Here is a 22,929-nt window from a genome sequence, read left to right on the forward strand (position 1 = left end):
AGCTAGGACGAGGCCACAACCTCAGAGCAGTGGGAAGGAAAGGGGCTCTTTCCGTGGTTGGTTTCCATAGCATACTATTAATTGCATGCTGTGGTCAAACATTTGGGGATTTTTCAATGTCTGTTATAACTTTTACAGAGGGTATAGTTAAGAAATTAATTAGGGTAGTTTGTCGTTATTGGAGGGAGAAACCAAGCAGGGAAGAAACCCAGGCAGGCTCTGGCATGGGTGTTAGTTGGTGATAGCACGGATGATGGTCTTGTTACTGTTGTCAGTCACAAGATGGAAGGCCACTCGCTGGTTTAGTCGATGAGCTGGAGACATTTTTCATTGCCTAGTGTAAGTTCAGAATCATCCGCTGGGTCTTCACTCTTACAGCCAGAGTTCTGTAGATGAGTAAGTTAGCTCCAATTAGCTGTCAGACTCCTGAATAAAGAACTGTCTCCTGAGGCCGGGCGTGGTGGCACTCGCCTTTAATCCCAGCACTCGGGAGGCAGAGGCAGGCGAATTTCTGAGTTTGAGGCCAGTCTGGTCTACAAAGTGAGTTCCAGGACAGCCAGGGCTACACAGAGAAACACTGTCTCCAAAAACAAAACAAAACAAAACAGAACGTCTCCTGGAGCCTCGTAGAGGAAGTCAGTTGGATTTCGGCATCCGATCAGCAAGTTCAAAAAGAAACTGAATCCTGTCAGTTCATTTTTATAGGACTGTCTAGGAAAGCTTTCAAAAAAAAAAAAAAAACCTGTGTGGATGTTCTGCATAAAGCTGATATAAAATTTAATAAAGCCCCAAACTGATGTTGATGACAGAATATCTGGCAGCCTTCTTCAGTCAGGGAGCAGGGGTGATTAAGGTGTTCACCTTGGAATTAGCTATTGCTAAGGGGAAGGACTGAAAGCCAGGGTACAGCGCATGGCCAACTGAACTAGCACACAGGTCCCACACCAAACCAGGTAGGAAGGCGAAGGTAAAAAGGTCACTCTGTACATATATGTCAGTCTGGGAGATGTAGGGAAAATGATCGAAGAACAATTATTTGATAATAAGTAGGATATTTTAGTCATGATTGAGAGATAAATTTTAAGTTTTTAAAACATGAACTCTGTGAATCACCCATGTATCACATAATAATCAAATTTTTATGTCCAAACACTATTAGCATATTAAGTTTTGCATAAATTATGTGAGCTGTAATGGACAGTCTACATGCAGATACCCTTTGACACACACACACACACACACACACACACACACACACATGTATTAATTTATGAAATATAAAAAGACAGAGGTTTTTTTGAAATTTCTACCTACAGTTAGTTCCAAGCTGGCTGTAGCGGTGTACTTCTGGAATCCCAGCACTCAAGAAGCTGAGACAGAACAATGGCGAGTTCATGTCCAGCCTGGACTATACAGATTGATTGATTTTTCTCTCTCAGAAAATATATGCTAAGTCTGGGGAGATGGCTTGGTCAGTAATATGCTCCATAGAAGCTTGGAGACTGAGTTCCATTCTCAAAACCAGCACTTTAAAAGCCCAGGAGTGTAGCGTGGACCCACACTCCCAAACCTGGGCATGTGGAAATAGCTGCCCGTGCGAAGAGCAAAGCTGCACCACAGTGGAGAAATCAGGAAGAACAGGTTCAAGGTTGTCCTGAGGCTGCCACATGCATTTGCACGCATGTGCTTCCAAATCCCATACATGTGAATGTAAACACACAAGTGCAAGGAAGGTAGCTGGCCGTTAGACCAAAGGAAAGTGAGCTTATTCAGTGTAGCAACTGAGCTGCCATGGCCACTGAGCTGCCACGGCCACTGAGCTGCCGTGATCACCGGGTTGTTGCTTTGTTTCGTTCTGGTGTTTACTTAAAAATTAAAGCACAGTAGTTACAACTAAAATTAAAGTTTAAATTTCATGACAGTAATTCTTCCAGGCTTTTTGAAAGCTGTGGTCTTGAAGTACAGGTGTTACTAAGTAAACATGGCCCTTGTGGGCTCAGTCAGATGATCTCCTCATGAGGAGCTATACGTCAGGAAAACGACTTTGTTTTGAAAAATAATAAAATTAAATGATTTTTTTCCCTTCCATTTATTGTTCCTCGTCTTCTCCTGTGTTTCAGAAAGGTATACATGAATGGAACTTCGGTGCTTCCTCCGTCAGGGGAGTGAGGTAAGGTTCCCTGGTCCGTTTGGTATACTTAGAAGACATGCTTCTGAGATATTCATAGCATAGTTTATTAAATTAGATCATAATTTAAATTTGGAAAAACATTTCAAGAACCCTTCTTTGTTATAAAGACTCAGCCTTCAGCCTCTATGCCTGCTGTGAACCGTACCTCATCCTTGAGATCCTTGAACTGACCCCATGCTTGTGACTCCGGGGTAAATGTGAACTGTGGCCTGGAGTCAGCATGTGGCTACGAGGGAGCCATGTAGAGGTCTCCTGCTGGCTGACCTTTTGGTTAAGTCTGTAAGATGGCTTTCTGACCTTTATGTTACCAGGATCTGTGGATCCAAGCTCTGCAGGACATCAACCAGGCAACACCCTGAACTTGAATTAATGATGACATGCGAATAGGAAATTCATTAAATTTCCCCCTCGAGGTTACTGTTGATGCAATTGTGTTTGTGAGGTCACAGTGACAAACCAGTTCAGTTCTAAAACTTTGTCATAATGCCAATGACTCAGGATAAAAAAAAAGTGCTCTCTTGGGGATTAGAAATAAGGTTATCGGTCAGAATCCGATGTCAGCAGTTAAGTGTTTGAAACTTTGTCATCTAGAAGTCTGGGTTTCTAGACTCATTCAACGTTCAGACCAAATTCTGTTTACTACTCTTTGTCCCCCACCTCCCCACCCATGGAAATGGGAGACAACAAACAGACTTCTCTGCAGGCTGGTTGTGCAATATCCTGTTGCTTTTGCAAGAACTGTAGTTGGTTTTGTAGAGCATGGACTGGTAGAGTAGTGAGTCACAGATAATTTTAGTCTCCCCGGTAGAGCTACCTGTTACCTCATGACTGATCGAATAGAAGCAAGCGAGATGAAGTGGCTGACTCATGTCTTTCCAATCAATACCTTCTCAAAACTCTAAACTCTTAATATTCAACCACTAAAGCGCTAGTCAGCAGGGCACTCCTTACTGCTGCCTTCTTCAACAGTCCTTCCCCTGTAGTTGCTCCTCATTTCCATTTCACCTCATCAGATCTGTTTTACAATGGATTAGCCCTTGTTAATGAGGCCTGGCAGCCCATCCTTACAGTTTTCATGACTCACGGTGTGTACATAGCATGCCTCCCTCCTCCATCTGAACTTCAAAGACATCTACCTTTACCTGGCTTCCTCCTCTATAAAGAAAGGGTGACAAACCGAAGAACAACCCAACCAGCTCAGCAGTTTGCCTGGCAGTCACCCATGTGCCCAGCTCAAGTCAGTGGCTTTTATTGAGCACCAGCTGTGTACCATAGTGAGTTCTATTCTGCTAGAGATATGTAGGCGGAGACACTAGCAAGTCCTCTTGAATAACTTGCAGTCAGGTGGGAAGGGGGCAGGCATTGTAACAGCCAGTGGTGGTGTGGTGTGAGGTGAGCCTCGGCTTACTAGAAATGTATTTAGAGCCTTGAGAAGCACAAAGCCCTTCTGCCTGGAGTAGAGATGGGGTAGCTAGGGTGGGGGAGGGCTCACCTGGCCTGAATGATGATGACAGTCTTTTTTTTTTTAATCTTGGAAAATAATAAAGTCTAGCCATGGAGACACATGCCTATAATCCTGTGCTCAGGAGGCCGGCTCAAGAAAAGCATGAGGTCAGGGTCAGTCTGTGCTTAGTAGTGAGTGTGGGGTCACCCTAAGGCACATGGGAAGGTCATTTCTCAAAAACCAAATGAAGCTGCGAGTTCCCTAATGCAAACAACCAAAGGTGACTGAATAAGACTTGATAAGTTACGTTCATGGACCAAATAGGGGCCTTTGCTTGTTTTATCAATAAAGTTTTGTTAGACAACAGCCACGGTCTCATTTGTAGCTCAGGCTTCCATGCTCCAATAGCAGAACTGAATGGTTTGGCCTGTAAAATATTTAACTATCAGGCCCATTACCAAAAACATTGGCCAACTTTTGGCATAAACCACCGTAGCCTAACTTATCAAACTCTAAACTCTTCGTGGTGTTCTGAAGTAAAGCACCTGCTATGTCCAGTTCAAGCTGGTCCACATTCCTTTGCTCCTTTACAATCTCTGCAGCTAGTGCAGTGCCTTTACTACCTGTATGAACTGTCTCCCTAGCTCTGGAAGCTTCTCCCATAGGCCTAGAATCACTGAAGCCAGTCAGCTAGTGGGTGTGTATGTGTCCCACACAGTATGGGTCAGTGCAGATAGGACTCATCTCCATAACAAACCCAACGTGTGGCTCATGTGTATGTTCCACACAGCAGAGCAGCCCTATTCTGCAGGGATGAGTGGACTAATACCTAATGTTTGTATGGTGGTCGGGGGAATATCGCCCTTGAAAGTGCTGTTTGTAAATGGCAGTGATGCTGTCCGTTGGCAAGGTTTGATATAGAAAGCACTTGTTTTTCATTAGAGGTATGTGGAAGCGATGTTTGTTTGCATAACGTGGGTTTTTGGTTGGTTTGCTTGTTTCAGCATCTCCAAGTTTGAAGAACGATGCTGTTTCCTTTATGTGCTTCACAATTCTGATGACTTCCAAATCTACTTCTGCACAGAACTTCACTGTAAAAGGTACGCGCTTGTCACTGTGTGTGAAGCAGACTATTTTCACTTGATTGCTGCTTTCAAGTTAAACAAGTAGCTTCTGAATGGCGAGGCTGTTACAGACGTACACACACACGGCAAGGTGGTTACATACATACACATACACACAGACACACAAACACACACACACACACACACACACACGGTGAGGTGGTTCCACATACACGCACGCACACACACACACACACACACACACACACACACGGTGAGGTTATACACATATACACACACAGAGAGAGACACACACACAGCAAGGTGGTTACACATACACACACATACACACGGCAAAGTGGTTACACACACACACACACATACACACGGCAAGGTGGTTACACACACACACATACACACACACACACACACACACACGGCAAGGTGGTTACACACACACACACACACAAGGTGAGGTGGTTACACACATACACACAGCGAGGTGGTTATACAGACAGCAAGGCAGTTGTACACACTTTATTTGAATCCTGCTTCATAAGCAAGCGGCATTGGATATGGAGGATCTGTCTATCAAATCAAGCCTTTGCCTAGTCACAGTATATTTTACACAAAACATCAGCTAACAGGTTAATTGTTCAATACAGTGCCTCATTTCTTAAAATACTTACTTATTAGAAATGAATGCCCAATTTTCCATGATCAAATTCTTTAGCGTAAATTCACTACTGTCTACAACTGGGACCCTGCCTCCTATAGAACTTCCTGGCGAGTGTAAATAAGAAGTACCTGAGCCCCACTTCAGACTAATTACACTGGCTTCCCTAGTGGTCACTTAGCCTGGGATCTGATCTATACCAGTGAAAGCGACAATGCCCCCAACCCCCGCCCCAAATCTATGGTCTTCACTATATGTTAGCATTGCTCACCCCCGGGATACTGCTCTTAGTTAAATATTTCCTATCCCCTTAGAACAGTGATGGGTGATGAGGTAGAAGATTAACGACCACTTAGAAGGCAGAGCAGAGGTGAAAGCCAGTCTGGATTTCAATGTTATTAAATGTTCTCTTTTCAAATAACCTCCACAATAAATGACTGATAACACTGGCTCAGTAGACAGTGATTTGCTTTATCTTGATGTTCAGCCCCGACGTAGCATCCATTTTAATCTTTAGTGGAATCCTAGTCGATGCGTGTGATTACCATCTTCAGTGAAAGAAAAAAAAGACACCTTCAAATCGTACGGCCAATAAGGAAAAAAAAAAAAAAAAAAAAAACGAGCCTTGACCCATGCACATGGGACTCCATACCATGCTCCTGATATGCACAGTGGGCTGCCATCCCTCTGTGCCATCCCTCTGGACCACCCCTCTGTGCCATGTATCCTGTTAAGACCATCCTACTGGAAAGTTTTCCATTCGTGGCTGGTGTGCGTCTTGAGTGATCTTACTTTTGTTTCCAACCTACCGTGAACTTTAACCTTACTCGGAGTTTACTGTCACCCTGATCAGTCATGGGACTTTGCTTTCATTTCACATCTAAGACATGTGCACTAGGACTGGAGGGTAAGAGCTAGGGGAAGAGAGCTAGACATGGGGGTGCACACCTGTAATCCCAGCACTCGGGAGGCAGAGGCAGTCAGATCTGTGAGTTCAAGGCCAGCCTGGTCTCTCTTGGATGGGAGTGGAGGGAATGGGGAGAAAAGAATTGGGGGAGGAGAAAAACATGGCCAAAATCTATTGTATGAAAAAAAAATTGTTTTCAATAACAGAAGAAAGTAGACACAAGGGAACTCTGTAATAGGTTGCAAACTCCAAAATAGCTCTGTTCAGTGGTTCCCATTAGGCAAAACAGTTTGGGGCCTGTACTGGCTAGTTTTGTGTCAACTTGACACAGCTGGAGGTATCACAGAGAAAGGAGCTTCAGTTGGGGAAATGCCTACATGAGATCCAGCTGTAAGGCCTTTTCTCAATTAGTGATCAAGGGGGGAGCACCCCTTTTGGGTGGTGCCATCTCTGGGCTGGTAGTCTTGGGTTCTGTAAGAGAGCAGGCTGAGCAAGCCAGGGGAAGCAAGCCAGTAAAGAACATCCCTCCATGGCTTCTGCATCAGCTCCTGCTTTCTGACTTGCTTGAGTTCCAGTCCTGACTTCTTTCAGTGAAGAACAGCAATGTGGAAATGTAAGCCGAATAAACCCTTTCCTCCACAACTTGCTTCTTGGTCATGATGTTTGTGCAGGAATAGAAACTCTGACTAAGACAGGGCCCTAAATATTCAACGAGTATTTGTTAAATGGGTGGATATGTGAATGGGTGGGCAGATAAAATGAGGCACAGAAACCGTTTCTGAGTTGTATAGGAAAACTCGTCACATGATAACCTGCTCTGCCTATGTGGCCAGTCAGCCTTGCATAGAGCTGCCTGTAAGACAAGCAGCCTTGTATACAGTACTTTCCATACATTATATATGAATCAGTGGCCCCAAGCTTACTCAGAGGGTAGAGGACAAGTTTATTTCTCAGATACCTTGCATGACTCTGAAACTAACCTTAGAAATAAAACATAGCATTTAAAAAATTGTATCAAAAGAGGTGGCTGTCACCTGTGCATAAGTAAGCCAGTCTGCCCTAATTCATATCAGCATTTTAGACAATAATTATAGGATCTATATATATATAATATTGGAGTGCTCAGGCAAAAGATTTAGTAACAGATCCAATTTACAGATGCTAGACATTCTGGAATATCCAGGATATGGGTATTTTGTTGTTTTAAATTACAATTGTAGCAACAAAGCAGCATTAATGTTTATAAAGGCAGTGTGCTGCGTGTGTACTTTACAAGCGTTACACTAAGTATCTTCCAGTCCAAGAAGCCTGTGTATCCCCCGCTTTACAATTATGGGCCCAGAGAGTTGGAAGAGTTTGCCTAGGGTCCCATAGATACCAGTGACCTTGATCTGATAGTCCACGACTTCTGCGGTTCTGACTTTGTCTGCCCCTCCCCCACCCCCACTCCAGGCGTTCCAGTTCCATGTTTCCTATACTATTATCTGCAGCCAGAAATTTCTAGAAAATTTCTAGAAAACCCTACCAACCCGAGATTTCTTTTTGCGTTCCCACCCCTATCCCTCACAACCCCCAACACACACAATACTGATCCTGTGGTGGTTTATTTGCCTATAGACTCTTGGTTCTTGATTTTTTTTTTTTTTTTAATTTCTCTGAAGTCGATTTGGGATATATTTATTTACAATGGTTGGGTTTAGGATCTTTCAACTTGAGCAAAAGCTGAGAGTGTGGTACTCAGTTCACCAGAGACCTCACTTCCTGTAGCTTTTCAGCTGGTGCCCAACCAGCATGCTACTCTATGCTGAACTATCAGTTAGATACAGGTACTGTAGTCACTAAGATCCGTGAACTATTTGATTCTTCAGAAATTAGGCTTGTGTTCCATGGCTGCCCAGTTATTGACTGATATAAAAGCTTTCATCACGCCGGGCGTGGTGGCGCATGCCTTTAATCCCAGCATTTGGGAGGTGGAGGCAGAGGCAGGCAGATTTCTAAGTTCAAGGCCAGCCTGGTCTACAGAGTGAGTTCCAGGACAGCCAGGGCTACACAGAGAAACCCTGTCTCAGAAAAAAAAAAAAAAAGCTTTTGTCACACTGGAGGCAGGATGGGTTTAGTGTCCAAATGAATTTTCCTCCTAAGATATTGTCAGTTCATGATGGGTTTACTGAGCAGTGAAGAAACACGTGCACTTAATAGTACATTACTATGAACACCAACTCTCGTTGTAGGTTTTTTGAAATGGTGAATACCATCACGGAAGAGAAGGGGAGAGGTGCGGAGGATGGGGACTGTGAAGGTGACTCCCTGGAGGTAATGACTGGATTAAGCATGCATTTTACAAGTGAGCAATAGAAAGCTGGCTTCAAGGGGGATGGGAAAGAATGAGGCTCATCGCCGTGGTGGGGTGAAGCACGGGTGCCCTAAGAGTCTAAATTTCCTCTTATTACGAGGGCTGGCCAGGTGGCTATGTAGTTAAGAGCCCATTCTATTCTTCCAGAGGACCTGGCCTCAGTTTCCAGCACCTTTGTCCAACAGCTTACAACTTCCTGGTCTACAAAGTGAGTTCCAGGACAGCCAGGGCTAAACAGAGAAACCCTGTCTCAAAAACAAACAAACAAACAAAAATAATCAATGATACTAACAACAACAATAATAATTTTGTGGTTGGGGATCACCATGACATGAGGAACTATATTAAAGGGTTGAGGCAGTAGGAGGGTTGAGGACCACTGTCCTCAGAGGAACCGAGCTGCCATTTTTTTACTTACATGATCGTGACTAACTCTGTCTTGTCTATGGAGGTGTTAACTGACCTCAATGTGTGGGCCACAGTGTCCTTACTTTTTTTCCTAGTCTCCCCTTGGCTATATTGAACAAAAAACTCAGTGAAAGTTCCGGGTGATAAAATCTCTCTGGCCTTCGATATGAGTTTGGTCATGAACTCACTGTGTAGTCAAGGCTACCTTGAGTTCTAGATCTCTCGCCTCTGCCTCTCAAGTGCTGGGATTGCATGGGTGTGGCACTGCCACCATTTTGAAATGGACATGCTAGCGTTAAAGTGAAATTGAAAAAAGATAAAACTGTAAACTAATACCCACGTTCAGGATATGAACATTTTAGATTGTTTTGGTAATTTCATCCCACTCTCTGAACTAAAAAATAAAATAAAATAAAATAAATAATTTAACTGTTACTCAGTAGAGGTAACAGTTAAAGGAAAAATTTAAATATACTAACCAATCATTACCGCTATCACCTAGAGTTAGAATCTGTAATTATTTAATGGTTTTCTAAATTTTATATTGAAAAGAAGGCCTATGCTTCTTAAAGGTATAAGAAGATGGTAGATGTAATTTAGAAAAAAAAGAAATTCTCGGGCTGGAGAGATGGCTCAGCAGCTAGGAGCACTGCCTGCTCTTCCAGACGTGCTGAGTTCAATTCCCAGCAACCACATGGTGGCTCACAACCATCTGTAATGGGATCTGATACCCTCTTCTGGAGTGTCTGAAGACAGCTACTGTGTCCTCACATACATAAAATAAATAAATAAATAAATACATCTTTTTTTGTTTTGTTTCGTTTTGTTTGAGACAGGGTTTCTCTGTGTAGCCCTGGCTGTCCTGGAACTCACTCTGTAGACCAGGCTGGCTTGGAACTCAGAAATCCACCTGCCTCCCAAGTGCTGGGATTAAAGGTGTACACCACCACGCCTGGATAAAAAAATCTTTTTAAAAAATTATAAAAAAAAATTCTCAGTGTGTTAGCTTGCTGGTCACAGGAGTAGTAGACAGTAATACTTATGTGTGTGCATTATATATTTGTATCAGGTCTCCGAACTACTATTTCAGTGTTATTTTGACCCTTAGAATCAGGGTAAAGAGAATAATCACTAAATAAAATCATGAAGATTTAGGCAGGAAAATCCATAAAATCCATCATAATCCCTCATATTCCTTGTTTTTCTCTCTGTTTTGTAAACCATCAACATCTACCTTTTGTCTTATTTTTTTCCTTTGAAGAACTACATACATTTTTGACCAAAAAAAAAAAATGCATGCCTTGTATCCAGGCTACGGTAACAGTGACCAGCGGTAGACAAGGTTGGTTTTGTATTTGGACCACTAGTTGGGGACTGGGAATTAATTTCAGTATATGCACCACCTGGCACACGGGTTTTATTTGCCTAGTATTTGTGATTAACGTGTCTGGCCTCGGTCTCTTGTGGAAGGGAAGTGGCTCACTTTGCAAAGAGTTCTGTTTAGTAGAAGCTTTTGGAGTGGGTGTTGGGAGAGGCCCTTTCTGACTGAGCAGGTCTGTCAAAACCTCCATGACTAATTAAATAAAGAAGTGGGTGCCAATGCCATTCTCTGGAGACATCTAGAGGGTTCTGTTAAGTCAGCTGACCTCTCAAAACCCGGAAGGCATGTTCGATACTGCTCCGGTCTATCAGAGCATTCCTGTACACTCTTCTCCACTAAGCGTGGGAGCACCAACCAAGCTTCCGTGGTAGGGAACTTTCTTATTTGTCTACCTTTGTGTCGCATCGGAATCACTTAAACTCTGTGACACAGAATGATTTCCATGGTATTCTCAATGGCCTTTGCAGCCTATTGAGAATTCAAACAGCTCCTGTTTTACAAGCTTGGACTGTTTGCCATGGAGCCTCAGCTGTTGCTAAATTTGTTGTTTTAAAATAACAATAGAAGCAACAAAGCAACATGAATGTCAAGAGTGCAGTGTGCTGCAGATACATGTTACAAATACTACTTCTAGGTATCTTCAGGTCTATGAAACTGTCCTATTTGTTTCAGTCTGTGAAACTATGTTATGGCTGTTCCATTAGCATACATTCATGAATGGCTACAGTCCTTTTCTAAACAGAAGGATGCTGGATCCCACCTGGCCTTTTTCTTCTCAGTGTCTTTCATAGCCAGAGCTAAATCATTAAGCGTTAACTTACATTTTGCATGATATATAACTTTCCAATATATATCTAAGGGTGTTTTAAAACTATTTTCAACATTTCCTATTCAAATTATCTTATTAGCATGCTACTGGATTAAAATGAAAGTGCTTCACTTCCTGACCAAAAAAACAGAAATCAAACCTCAACCTGTGTATGATAAACCAAAACTAAATTCCTTTTCTTCTCAACCTCTATCCTGTATAAGAATCTTATCAGAGATTCTCTTAAAACAATAATTGGGATTTGTATGCACAATTATTTTGTGTATACTTCAACTGGAGTGCAGATAGTTTCAACATACATATCAATTCACGAAGCCTTTGGGTACATCCGCCCAACAAAATGAAAATCTTGAGAGAGATGGCTGACTAGATGCTCTTTAGTGCTTTTATCTTCAATTACGACGTTGTCAACATTCAACAGATAACGTTAATGTGGTCCCATGAGCTCCAAAGTCATAGCCAACCCTAGATTTTCTGGCATTTGAAAAACTTTCTAGCTGGAGTTAGAATCTTTCTGATTTTAACACTGAGTGGTGTACAATATTGATGGGCACAGCCTTCTTTGACTCATGACCAGGCCTATCCTATTCAGAGTCAGATCTAACCCTGTGTGATCTCTGAACTGGAGACGAGAGCCCTGGATTACGGTTCTAATTTTGTCAGTAATCGGCTTTAGTTTCATTCACCTGCTTGTCTAAGATAATTTCATCCCTTAGAATTGAACAAGAAGATCTTGGTTGTCTTTCCTCTGCTTTGAGTTTTAAGATAATTTTTTTCCAGATTCCTATGAACTTTCCAGGGCTGTTTCAAAGATAGCACTGCACCATGTCTCAGGGGGCCTTCCTGTCTTAATACAGCAACATTCCCTTTTGATTCAGGGCCATGTGTTTTGACTCAAGGCTGTGTTCTTTTATGGAAGAGTTATGAGCCCATATTCTTAGTAATTTAGTGTATTGGCTCAGGAATTTGAGTCTTGCTAGCCATTAAGGTTTGAGAACTCACTGCCTGTGGTCCCTACTGGACTTCCTGCCTCTAGCACGGTCCTGCAGAGTATTAGCTCCAACCCCAGAGTGGAGTGAAGCCCAGAGGGGCTGCTCACCCTTGCCTTTCTGCCTTGCCTCTAGCCATCCTCAGAGACCTCCAGTTCATGTTTAATCATGGGGCTGGCCAGATTATACACTTCTACAGCTCCTTAAAGGAGTGCACTAGTTGTCTCCTGCTGTGGCTCTTTGTAGAAGGAGTGCATTCATTGTGTTTTCTGTTGTTGTGCTCAAAGAGGTGACAAGACGCTTACAGGAAGGAGGGCTTGTTTGGGCATACAATTATAGGGGGATGCAGTCCAGTCAGGGCGAGGAAGACATGGCGGTGGGAACAAGAGGCAGAGAGTAGGTGGGAAGTGATGATGGGCTATTAACCCTCCAGGCAGGAGCAGTGACATGCTTCCTCCAGCTGAGTTACTAAAGGTCCCACAATCTTGCAAGAACAGCGATATGAATTAGGGACCAAGTGATCAAATGTACAAGCCCGTGGGGGGGGGGGTAATTTCGTATTCAAGCCACAGTGAGGCGGTTGAGCCCATTGTCCCTACTGTCTCACTCTTATATACCTTCCCTTTCTGCCCTGTGGTCCAGCAGCGCCATGTCCCTCCTGGGTGCTCTGCTTCTCAGCGGCAGGACCTGACAGGTATTGTAGCTGTCAGACCAGGTGACCATAGCCTCTCCTGCTTCTCAGGTCCTCTGCTTCAGTGCCGGGTTTTTTGTTTTTTTTTTTACCTTTCCACTCCTGAGGCATCACTGCAGCACGCTCTGTGAACTTGTCTCTACATGGTTCCCAGTGAACAGGAAGAGAAAGATGGCCCCTTGTGGGTGGCAGAGTGGTGACAAGCTCCATAGAAAGGACACTTTCCTTTCCCTCAGACGCCTGTGAGGCGATGATCCTGAGATTATTACTTACTGTGTTTTATCTGAGCTGCTTTTAACTCCAATTGGCCAATCCTCAGGGCCATGTTCTCTTGACTACTAACCCATGGTCGGTCTCTCTCTGTCTCTCCTGTCTGTCTGTCTGTCTGTCTGTCTGTCTGTCTGTCTGTCTCTCTCTCTCTCTCTCTCTCTCTCTCTTTCCTCCTTCACCTTCTTCCCCCCCCCCCCCTTTGTGGTTCTCCTCTGACCTCCAGCCTTGGAATCCTAAACCCTGCCTATGTCTCTTCTCCCCAGCTGTTACCTGTCAGCATCTTTATTTAACATTTAGAAATAACTTGGGGGCAAGGTCACATAGCCTCATTTAGGTCTATGTGCAGACTTTCTTGTCTCTGGGGCAACCAGGTCTTAAGGAATCAGTATTAGCATTTGAACACCAGCAGCAGCAGGCCAACCCACTAGAAGGAGGGTTAGGGCTTCAAGGGACAGAGAATGGTGACATAGTGACAAACCAGTGAAAAGCGCTGACCGTTTTGACAGTCTTGTATAGGCAACTTGTCTACATTGGAATACTTAATGCTCCCTTTGGGAGGAAGCTGCAGCAGCTGTTTTGTCAACAAAAGCCTCCCCCGCCCCCATACCCGAGGGCTGCTCTTTGCTTTGATAGTTTCAGTCGAAAATCATCTTCATCTACACTGTCAGGACTAAGTGGATTCCAGCTAATCCATTCAGAAAATATCAATTGCCTGCTATACAGTCAATTCTCTAGATCCAGGAGAACCTGAAATAGAAGTTGATCCTAGCTGTCATCAAGCCGGTGTTTCGGGAAGAAACAGACAATAACACAAATAAAATATATAGTATGATAGTGCTCAGTGTTAAGGGCAAATGAAGCAAAACTGGAGGGGTGGGCTACAGAGTGTCAGGGATATGCAGTTTCACATGGGATGGGGGTAGGGGGGATAAGGAAGTTTCTTGAAAAATGGCTTCTTGAGTTGAGAGTGTAGCTCATGGGTAGAACACTTGCCTGACACATGGGAGACTCTGAGTTTCCTTGCTTATGTTTGTACCTACTGGACTTGATACTCTGTTAAAGGTATTGATGGTTATTACTATATTTTCACATTTATTAAGGAGACAGTCTAAGTCAACAACTAATGACACAGCCTTTTAGGTCCACGAGGTGACTGCTTACATGATGTGATTTAGTCCCAGGGGAAATTGTCTAGACTTTAAAAGGGGGTTCTTTCACAGTGGGTCCCTTGCCAAAGCAAGGACTGGGATCTGTTGTGGGAGAACCCGGATCTGTTTGGAAGAATTGGGGATCTGTTGTGGGAGAATTGGGATCTGTTTGGGAGATCGGAGATCTGTTATTTGCCCCCGTCACTCCTGTCCTCCGTGCCAGCTCTCTTCCCAGGCCCAGTTTATATTTTCTGGACAGACAACAAAAGGAATGATTCTACGTGTATTCCAGTTATTGCTTTGAAATGCAACTGCTGTCTCCCTTAGCAACAACCTGACTTGCTAACCTATTGCCATAGAAATAGAACACAAGATTCATAAGCGGCGTGGTACCTTTAAACGACCTCCCTTATTTCTCCACCCACTTTTTTTTTTCCTCCCGTGTTTGTTGTTTAACAAATTGCTTGCACTATCCCTATTGTTTGTCTCAGGTTCCCACATTCACATGCCTGTCTCTCAGGCAGACTTCCCTGGACAGGACATCCTTCATCCTTAGATTAAGCACCTAGCATAGGAGGGCTGTCTACTATATAATACTCTAATATGTGAGTACTCTAAGCACTTAGAGTGGATGCCCAATGCTGCCATCAAGCAAACTGACACCTCCTTGCCCTCCTAGGTAACTCAGCCCCATTCTCCTCTCAGTTCTCTGCCCACCGCATAGCTGATTCCCTCTCCTTACGTAACATCCAGCTTCCTGTGTCAGCTCCCTCTCCAATTACCTCTCTAATTTATATCTTTATTTTGTAATAGAAAAGTAAGTGATAAACCATCAAAGTGGTGACTGCCACTGAAAGGGTTTTTATTTGAATCATTCTGTTTTTATTACAAGATCTTCTAAGTTTTGTTTGTGACTGCCATTTTCCGGTAGGAGTCAACTTCTACATCAGACACATAATTTGACAAGACTGGTCCTGGGATGCTTAGATCCCTGAGGGACACTGAAAGCCGACTAAACCTATCAGCATATGTGCTCTTCACTGGGCTAAATCAGTATTCTGTGGCAAACATATTTTCAACCAAAACTAAACTGATGCTGAATCTTTGTCTCCCCTAGATAGGATCTTACAGCCCAAGCTGGCCTCAAATTATACGAAAGGCAGATTTTTAACTTCTGACCCTCCTGCCTCTGCCTCCCCGATACTGAGTCCAAAGGATTTGTTACCTGCTTTTGAAACTTTGTATTCTAACTTATCAAGCAAACTTACCAGGCTAAGATAAGGGATGGTGATACAAACAAGACCCGGTCTGTGGGAAGTGTGAGCAGCGGGCTCCCACTGTAGCTCCTCGGTGGAGTGCGCGCTGGTCTGCACCACGCCTTGGGTTCAGTCCCTAGTAAAACACTGATAATAGTAACCAAGGGAGAGCAGGACATCTTGGAAGCATGTCACTCCTCTTGAGAAGTCAACAGACGGTTGCTTGAGGAGCTTGTTCCTGCCACACGAGGGAGAATCTCATGCGTGGGAAAAGATGCTTCGGGAGTCATCCCCACTGGAAGAGACTGGGGAGAAATGGGAGGAAATGGGTAGAGGACGCCCGAAGGGTAGTCACGCTGTGCCAAGGAGTTTAGCATCTGACCCTGAAAGCAACAGGGAGCCGAGAAATGGAGTTGGCCATCTTAACGTGGAAGGTCATTTTAGAGTTTAGATGTTGCAAAGTTGAGGGTCATCAACAAGGGAGGTGGGGACCAGGACGAGTAGAGGCTCTAGGGCCTGTCCGGAGGCTTTAGCACTGAGGACAAAGATGAGCCCTGGCAATGTGAGCCTGTACAGAGGAAGCCCCTTAGTGTTTGTCAGTGAATTTGGTGGAGGAAGTAAGGGAAGGAACCATTGGGGTCTGCAAGGGCAGGGTTATCAAGCGTGTGCTTGAAGACGTGGGTGAGTGTCGGGTGGGTACAGACAATAGGCTGGGACATCACCATGACACTGGTGTTGAAAACAATTAATAGTCATTTTTAATCTTCTCTGTGATAGGGTTCCCGATAGCATGGAATCTTAGCTACGGCTCTGTTGCTATGAAGAGGCACCTTGACCAAGGCAAATGTTGTAAGAGAAAGCGTTTTAACTGGAGGCTGGCTTACAGTTCCAGAGGATTAGTTCAGTCACCATGGCAGGAAGCAGACAGGCACGGTGCTAGAGAGGTAACTGAAAGAGATTCATATCATGATGCGCAGGCAGCAGGCAGAAAGACACTGAGCCTGGTGTGGGTTTTTGAAACCTTAAAGCCGGTAGGTCACATACCTCTTCCAGCAAGGCCACACCTCCTGACCCTTCCTAAACAGTTCACCAACTAAAGACGAAGAAGCATGGAAGTATACGAGCCTATTTGAGCGATTTTCATTCAAAGCACCATACTTGGGTAGGAGAAAGAATACAAACCCTTGATGCTGAAGATCTGACTTTAAACACAACTCTGGCATTTTCACTAAAGAGCTCTCTGGTCGTGCGGAGATTAATAGGGGCCGTTTGTCTTTCTTACTGTGTAACAAGGAGTTTGGAGATCAGATGAGGAAGCTGATTTGACCCTTTTTTTTTTTTCCTTTTAAGTTTTGAAGTACTATAATACTATAAAATGTTGGTGAATCTCGGTCTAGTGTGTAGGTTTGTTTCTTGGAGGGGGACATTGGCAAAGTTGAGCTTCTTTGTTAATGATCTTTGTTGGTGGGATCTTAGCCAGCACCGCCCCAGGATTGCCAGATTCCAGACCACAGGAATTGGGTGTGGCCACTTACACTCCTTGGGTGGTATGGTTGAGGTAGTCTTACTGCATCTTTTACAAGATCCCTGTTTCATGTTCCCAGTCTGGGCATTATTGTTTGTCGCTCCCTGCTGCTGCTCCCACGTCCCACCCCCACCCTCACATTCCTCATCTCTCAAGCAGAATTCCCTGATGAGCTGCGTTAGAAGACCTATCCTTCATCTCTCCACTAGGCATCCATTCTAGCATCAGAAGGGTCTCTGATGTAGCCCTGGTACCTCACAGTGGATGCTCAAAGTTGCCATCAAGAGAACAGATACCTTCTTCCCAGAATTTGGACCATGTCCCAAGAGATAGGGGTCCAAGAGATATGACCCAAGTGCCTTCAATGAAGGCTTCAAAACTTGGAGCTGAGGCCAGCATGGCCTGTTGGGCCCCCAGACTGTAGTTACCAGCCTGTGCTTATCCTTTTTATCTTTGCTCTTATTATTTATTCATTCATTTGAGACAGGATCTCATGTAGCCCGGGATGTCTGTAGCATCCCTTATGTTTCTGAGGATGACCTTGAACTCCTGGTTTCCCTCCCAATTTAGGATTAGAGAAGTGTACCACCTTGTTTCCTTTTAACCTTGATTTAGCATTAGAGTTACTATTGCTGCAATGAATTACCACGACCAAAACGAACTGTGGAGGACATGGTTGATTTGGCGAAGTCAGAGCAGGAACTGAATCAGAGCTGGAACATGAAGGCAGATGCCATGGAGGGATGCTGCTTCCTGGCTTGGCTCCCTGGAGCTTGCCTAGCCTGTTTTCTTGTAGAACCCAGGACCACCTGTGCAGTGAAGGCTCCACCCACAATGGGCTGGACCCTCCCCCATGCTGGCTTGCCTGACTTTAATGGAGGCATTTTCTTAATTGAAGTAAGTTCCCTCCTCTCAGATGACATCAGCTTGTGTCACATTGACATAAAACTAGCCCGCACAGTGCGTGTGCCCAAGAATATATGCAAGCACACATGAGTGGAGGTCAGGGTCTGTTCTTTCCTTCCACCGTGTGGGACTTAACTCAGGTCCTTTGGGCTCCCACCTTAAGTACCGCTGCTCCCTGAATCATCTTATCATCCTGCTGGCCTCATGCTCCTTTTTATGATCTTCCTTATCTTTGATGTTTTATTTGGTCATTTACTATTTTCCTGTATCATGTCTGAGTATGAATTTATTTTTATCTCCTGTTTAGAGCAGTTCTAGGAACTGCATTTGGTTGTTCCAAATATTTACAGTCTATTTTATTCTTTCTTGTTTTAAATTTTTTCTCAGCTTATATCTTTATGTACACATTTTTCAGTTTCTATGTCATTAGAGTTTCTTCTTTGAATTTGTTTGCTAGAATTCACCAGGTATGGCGGTACATGCCTGTACTCTATCCCAACAATCAAGAAAGTGGGGGAGGGGGGAGTTGAGGCCGAGGCTAAGACTCTGTCTCAAAAAAAAAAAAAAAAGTTCTACGCATTTTTAAAAGTTCTATGAGGGGGCTGGGGAGATGGCTTAGTGGGTAAAAGCACTGACTGCACTTCTGAAAGTCCTGAGTTCAAATCCCAGCAACCACATGGCTCACAACCGCCCATAATGAGATCTGACGCCCTCTTCTGGTGCGTCTAAAGTCAGCTACAGGGTACTTATGTATGATAATAAATAAATTTTGGGCCGGAGCAACCAGGGAGTGAGTGAGCAGGGGTGACTGGAGCAAGCAGAGGTCCTAAAAATTCAATTCCCAACAACCACATGAAGGCTCACCACCATCTGTACAGCTACAGTGTACTCACAGACATAAAATAATAAATAAATAAATCTTTAAGTATACATATGTAAGTTCTATGAAAACCTGATTTCTAAATCTATCCAGTATGTTGGATTTCAAAGTCATTTTCTTAACAAACATAAAAATCCATGAACATGGTCATCCTCACGACACATCAACATTTAATGTTAAATTCTCTGGCTTTTAGGTGTAAGAAATAATTTCCTTTTTTCAAAGCAAATAGCAGAGACCATTTCCTGAGGCAAATCTGTTGCTAGATCTGCAATCCAGACAGCTGTAGACAGTGCAGGGGTGGGGGGTGAGGGGGGTAGGGGCGGGGCTTGCCCTGGGGCGGGAGCGGGGGGGGGGGGGGGGGGGGGGGGGGGGGGGAGGGTGTCCACCTGTCTACACCCGCAGGGGTAGGGGCGGGGCTTGTCCTCAGGGGCTCGCCCTACACCCATCCTTGGCTTCCTCCAGGGACACAGCTTGAGCATTAGGTCAATGCTTGAGCATTAAATCCTGCAGTTTCTGTCCAAGGCTTGAGTCTCCTCGATCTGCTCTGCCCTCTGCACCTTTTGACGTGCCCACCTCCAGTCTGAGGTGGCGTCTATGAAGGGTTCTCTGTCCCCCATTCACCGTGATGCAGATCTGACCAATATCCTTGGCCCCTGGAGGCTCAGGACTATAAATGTTTTCTTTTTTTACATAAAAGATCAAGCATTTCCTCTCTTTTATTTTAAGGATCCCTTTGGGACTTTTGAGTCTTGTTTCTCTCCCAGGTCCATAGCCATTCCTGGGAGTGCTTCTCTCTTCCTTATCAATCGGCTTACCTTGATACACACACACACACACACACACACACACACACAGACCCCTCATCTCGTAAGACTGAGGGTAAAGCATCCTTATTTATCCATCACCTACTGAGACCTCCAACTTTGCTCCTCCTCGAGCTCGTCTTAGTGTCCTGGCAGCCCGTGAAGTGCTTCAGTAGCACCCAGAGCTGAGAAACAGGGAAACCTAGCCAGAGGTGGCAGAAGAGACAGGTGTCCTGCTAGATGGATGGTGATAATCGGGACCCGAGGGACGGACGGGGAGGAGGGGGGCATGGACTTCGAGGCTTCCTGGAAGCAACCCAAACTTTGAAGCTACATGGTATTTGCCACATGCGCCATCAAACAAGAGCAGGCTACTTGCCTTGTATTGACAGTGCCTGTTTTTTTATTCTTAAAGGAGTTGTTAATCTTTTAAAAAATAATTTTGAGGCTTTTCCTAATTTGTTTATTCATTTTAATTAGCATAAAATAGTGGATTTCATTGTGGAATTTTCGTCTAGATCATTCTGCTTTGTTTATGGATAACCCCATCACACATCTTCCCACATACTGGTCCCCTCTGCCTCCACTAGTGAGTCTTCCTTTTTCTTTCTTTCTTTCTTTCTTTCTTTCTTTCTTTCTTTCTTTCTTTCTTTCTTTCTTTCTTTCTTTCTTTTTGGTTTTTTGTGACAGGGTTTCTCTGTATAGCCCTGGCTGTCCTGGAACTCACTTTGTAGACCAGGCTGGCCTAGAACTCAGAAATCCTCCTGCCTCTGCCTCCTGAGTGCTGGGATTAAAGGCGTGTTCCACCACGCCCAGCCTCCTTCTGCTTTCATCACACACACACACACACACACACACACACACACACACACACACTCACATATGTAAAGATAATGAATTATATAATATATTATAAATATATAAGTGTATAATAATATATATATTTCTTACTCTTGATCCCCTAAGGAGCCCATCTTATTATTTCACTTGTAATGCCATTGATAAAGAAAGGAAAATGTTTGTGAAAAGACCTAGTATTTGCTTGGTTGTACCAGAAATCCCAGCACTTGGAGAGAAAAAGGCAGAAGAAAGGAAGAAGGATGGTAAAATCAGGGTCAACGTGGGCTATAAGACCCTGCCTAGAACAAACAAATTTTAAAAACTGCTGTTTTAAATGTCACTCTCAACTAACGCGTTGATCTTCTGTCTCCTCCCCTCCCCCTCTGCAGTATGACTACGAATACGATGAAAATGGAGACAGGGTTGTGTTAGGGAAGGGCACTTACGGGATCGTCTACGCAGGACGGGACCTGAGCAACCAGGTCAGAATTGCTATTAAGGAAATCCCAGAGAGAGACAGCAGGTATGCTAACTCTTGCTAATAAAAGCTATTCTAACGTGCTTGGCTTGTTAACCCTGCGGCGGAAAATACCCGTCTAATTGTCAGAACTGTCTGGAGACTCGGTCATGTTAATCCCAACTCCAGTTTGTCAGTCCATTTAGTGACTAGCACAAGACTCTAGCTGGGGAAACGACGGCTTCCAAAGAGCGGAAGGGAGATGGCCCTCTGTGTGCAGCTGGGACTTACTGGATCAAGGTGGTTCATAACAGAGAGGCGGAGAAGCACAGTCATGCGGTCCAGTCTGATGTGTAAGGAGCTACAATGGCTTGCTCCTCCAGCAAGCAGATCAGGGAACACATTGAGAAGCCAGCAGCCCTTTTGGCTCTATCAGGCAACGCAGGAGACTGGTCCTGAACTAGAAAGAGAGAGGCGAATGTAGGCAGTCATAACTCACTGGGCAGAAACCACCATGGGGATGAGTGTGAGCTAGAGAACCTGAACTCCAGCTAGCGGACTGCTGGAAGCACAGGGCAGAGGAATTTAGAGGGTTAAGAACTCCAGGGGACCCACTCATGAGCAGCCCCACACTTGCGCGAGTTTTACTTTGTAAAGTTCTACCACACCTTCATTCTACATATAAGATAAAAATCCCATTGTGTTTGAGGCAGGGAGAGGAGAGGAGGGTACACTTTAAAATATGTCAGACAAGTTTATTCTCTTTATCAAGGCATGGTCTCAGAGAGCCTGACCTCTCACGAGGTGAAAGAACATGAAAGAGACACATCAGAAGTGTCCCACAGCCTCAGTGACGGGGACACAAGACTAGAGAGCATTCACACCCCCACTTACCACAGCCCGCCCCTATCCACAGGCAAGGCCTGTTCACCATGATTCTCCTCCCCAGAACATCACATTACCTTTCAAAAAATCCCATGAGGCGTACTAAGAGGCAGGAACATTGGAGAGCATTAACAACATCAGAACCAGAGGCAGATTTGGCAAGTTGGAACTAAGATGCTGAGTCTTCTAACTGAAAGAGTACACACAGACACGGTGTGCGGCTCCGAGGTAGAGTTCTGCGAAAGCAAGTAAAGAAGGGCAAGAGGTCGGACATAGCTGAGACCTTCCCTAGCGTGGCACATGGAGTGTGGTTGGCCTGTTGGGAGGAGCTTCCAAAAGGGGTTGGGGCACTTAAAAGAAGTGGAAGGCAGAAACATCTAAGGACCTTGCAACACCTATAGATGTATAAAATACACATACTTACTTAGTGGGTCAACAGAGACAAAAGAGGAGAGAGACAGGAATATTTGAAGAAACAATCACTCCAGCCATATATACCAGGCCAACAAACTGGGGCCGTGTATTGAGACCCCCTTCTCAAAAAAAAAAAAAAAAAAAATGGAAAATACTAGCCTTGATAACTAACAGTGGATGGCTGAGCCTGAAGAGGCTTACAGATGAGTAGGTTTTTTCCAAGCTAACTATATGTAGTATCTCAAATGCTACCAATTCTTCCATTTTTATAGCTAGGCAAAAAAAAAAAAAAAAAAAGAAATTGTTTTCTTGCAGTTTTCCTGATGTAGCCCACTTTCTTGACCTGAAAAGTTATTACTTCATCCTCACTTAGGTCTTGGCACTTACACTAGTGAAAATAGCTGAGTGTTTGTAAGCTTTTCTGTTCTGGAGAGGCAGACTTACCCTGAGCTCAGCTGGTCCCTGGATTAGTATGGTAAATTTTGAACTAGCCTTGGTTTAAATAATGGGATCTGGACGCTCATGTCTCTTAATCTTGCATGTAGACATTTATGACTTGATTTTCAATAGAGGGTCAGGAGCAGCCAGGGCTGCCTAGAGAAACCTGTC

The 22,929-nt window shown here is 44.2% G+C and overlaps 1 protein-coding gene across 1 annotated transcript in view; it reads left to right on the top strand.

The window, feature by feature from the left end:
• The window catches only part of Map3k5 (mitogen-activated protein kinase kinase kinase 5), a 197,370-nt gene that overhangs the window by 132,892 nt on the left and 41,549 nt on the right, over nucleotides 1-22,929 (top strand). Inside the window, exons 12-15 of the mRNA XM_021220921.2 lie at nucleotides 2,121-2,170; nucleotides 4,640-4,735; nucleotides 8,514-8,595; nucleotides 20,954-21,087. Coding sequence (XP_021076580.1) covers nucleotides 2,121-2,170; nucleotides 4,640-4,735; nucleotides 8,514-8,595; nucleotides 20,954-21,087 — 362 coding nt within the window. The remainder of the gene's footprint in view (nucleotides 1-2,120; nucleotides 2,171-4,639; nucleotides 4,736-8,513; nucleotides 8,596-20,953; nucleotides 21,088-22,929) is intronic.

Source organism: Mus pahari, chromosome 21, assembly GCF_900095145.1.
Source record: "Mus pahari chromosome 21, PAHARI_EIJ_v1.1, whole genome shotgun sequence".
Lineage (NCBI taxonomy): Eukaryota > Metazoa > Chordata > Mammalia > Rodentia > Muridae > Mus > Mus pahari.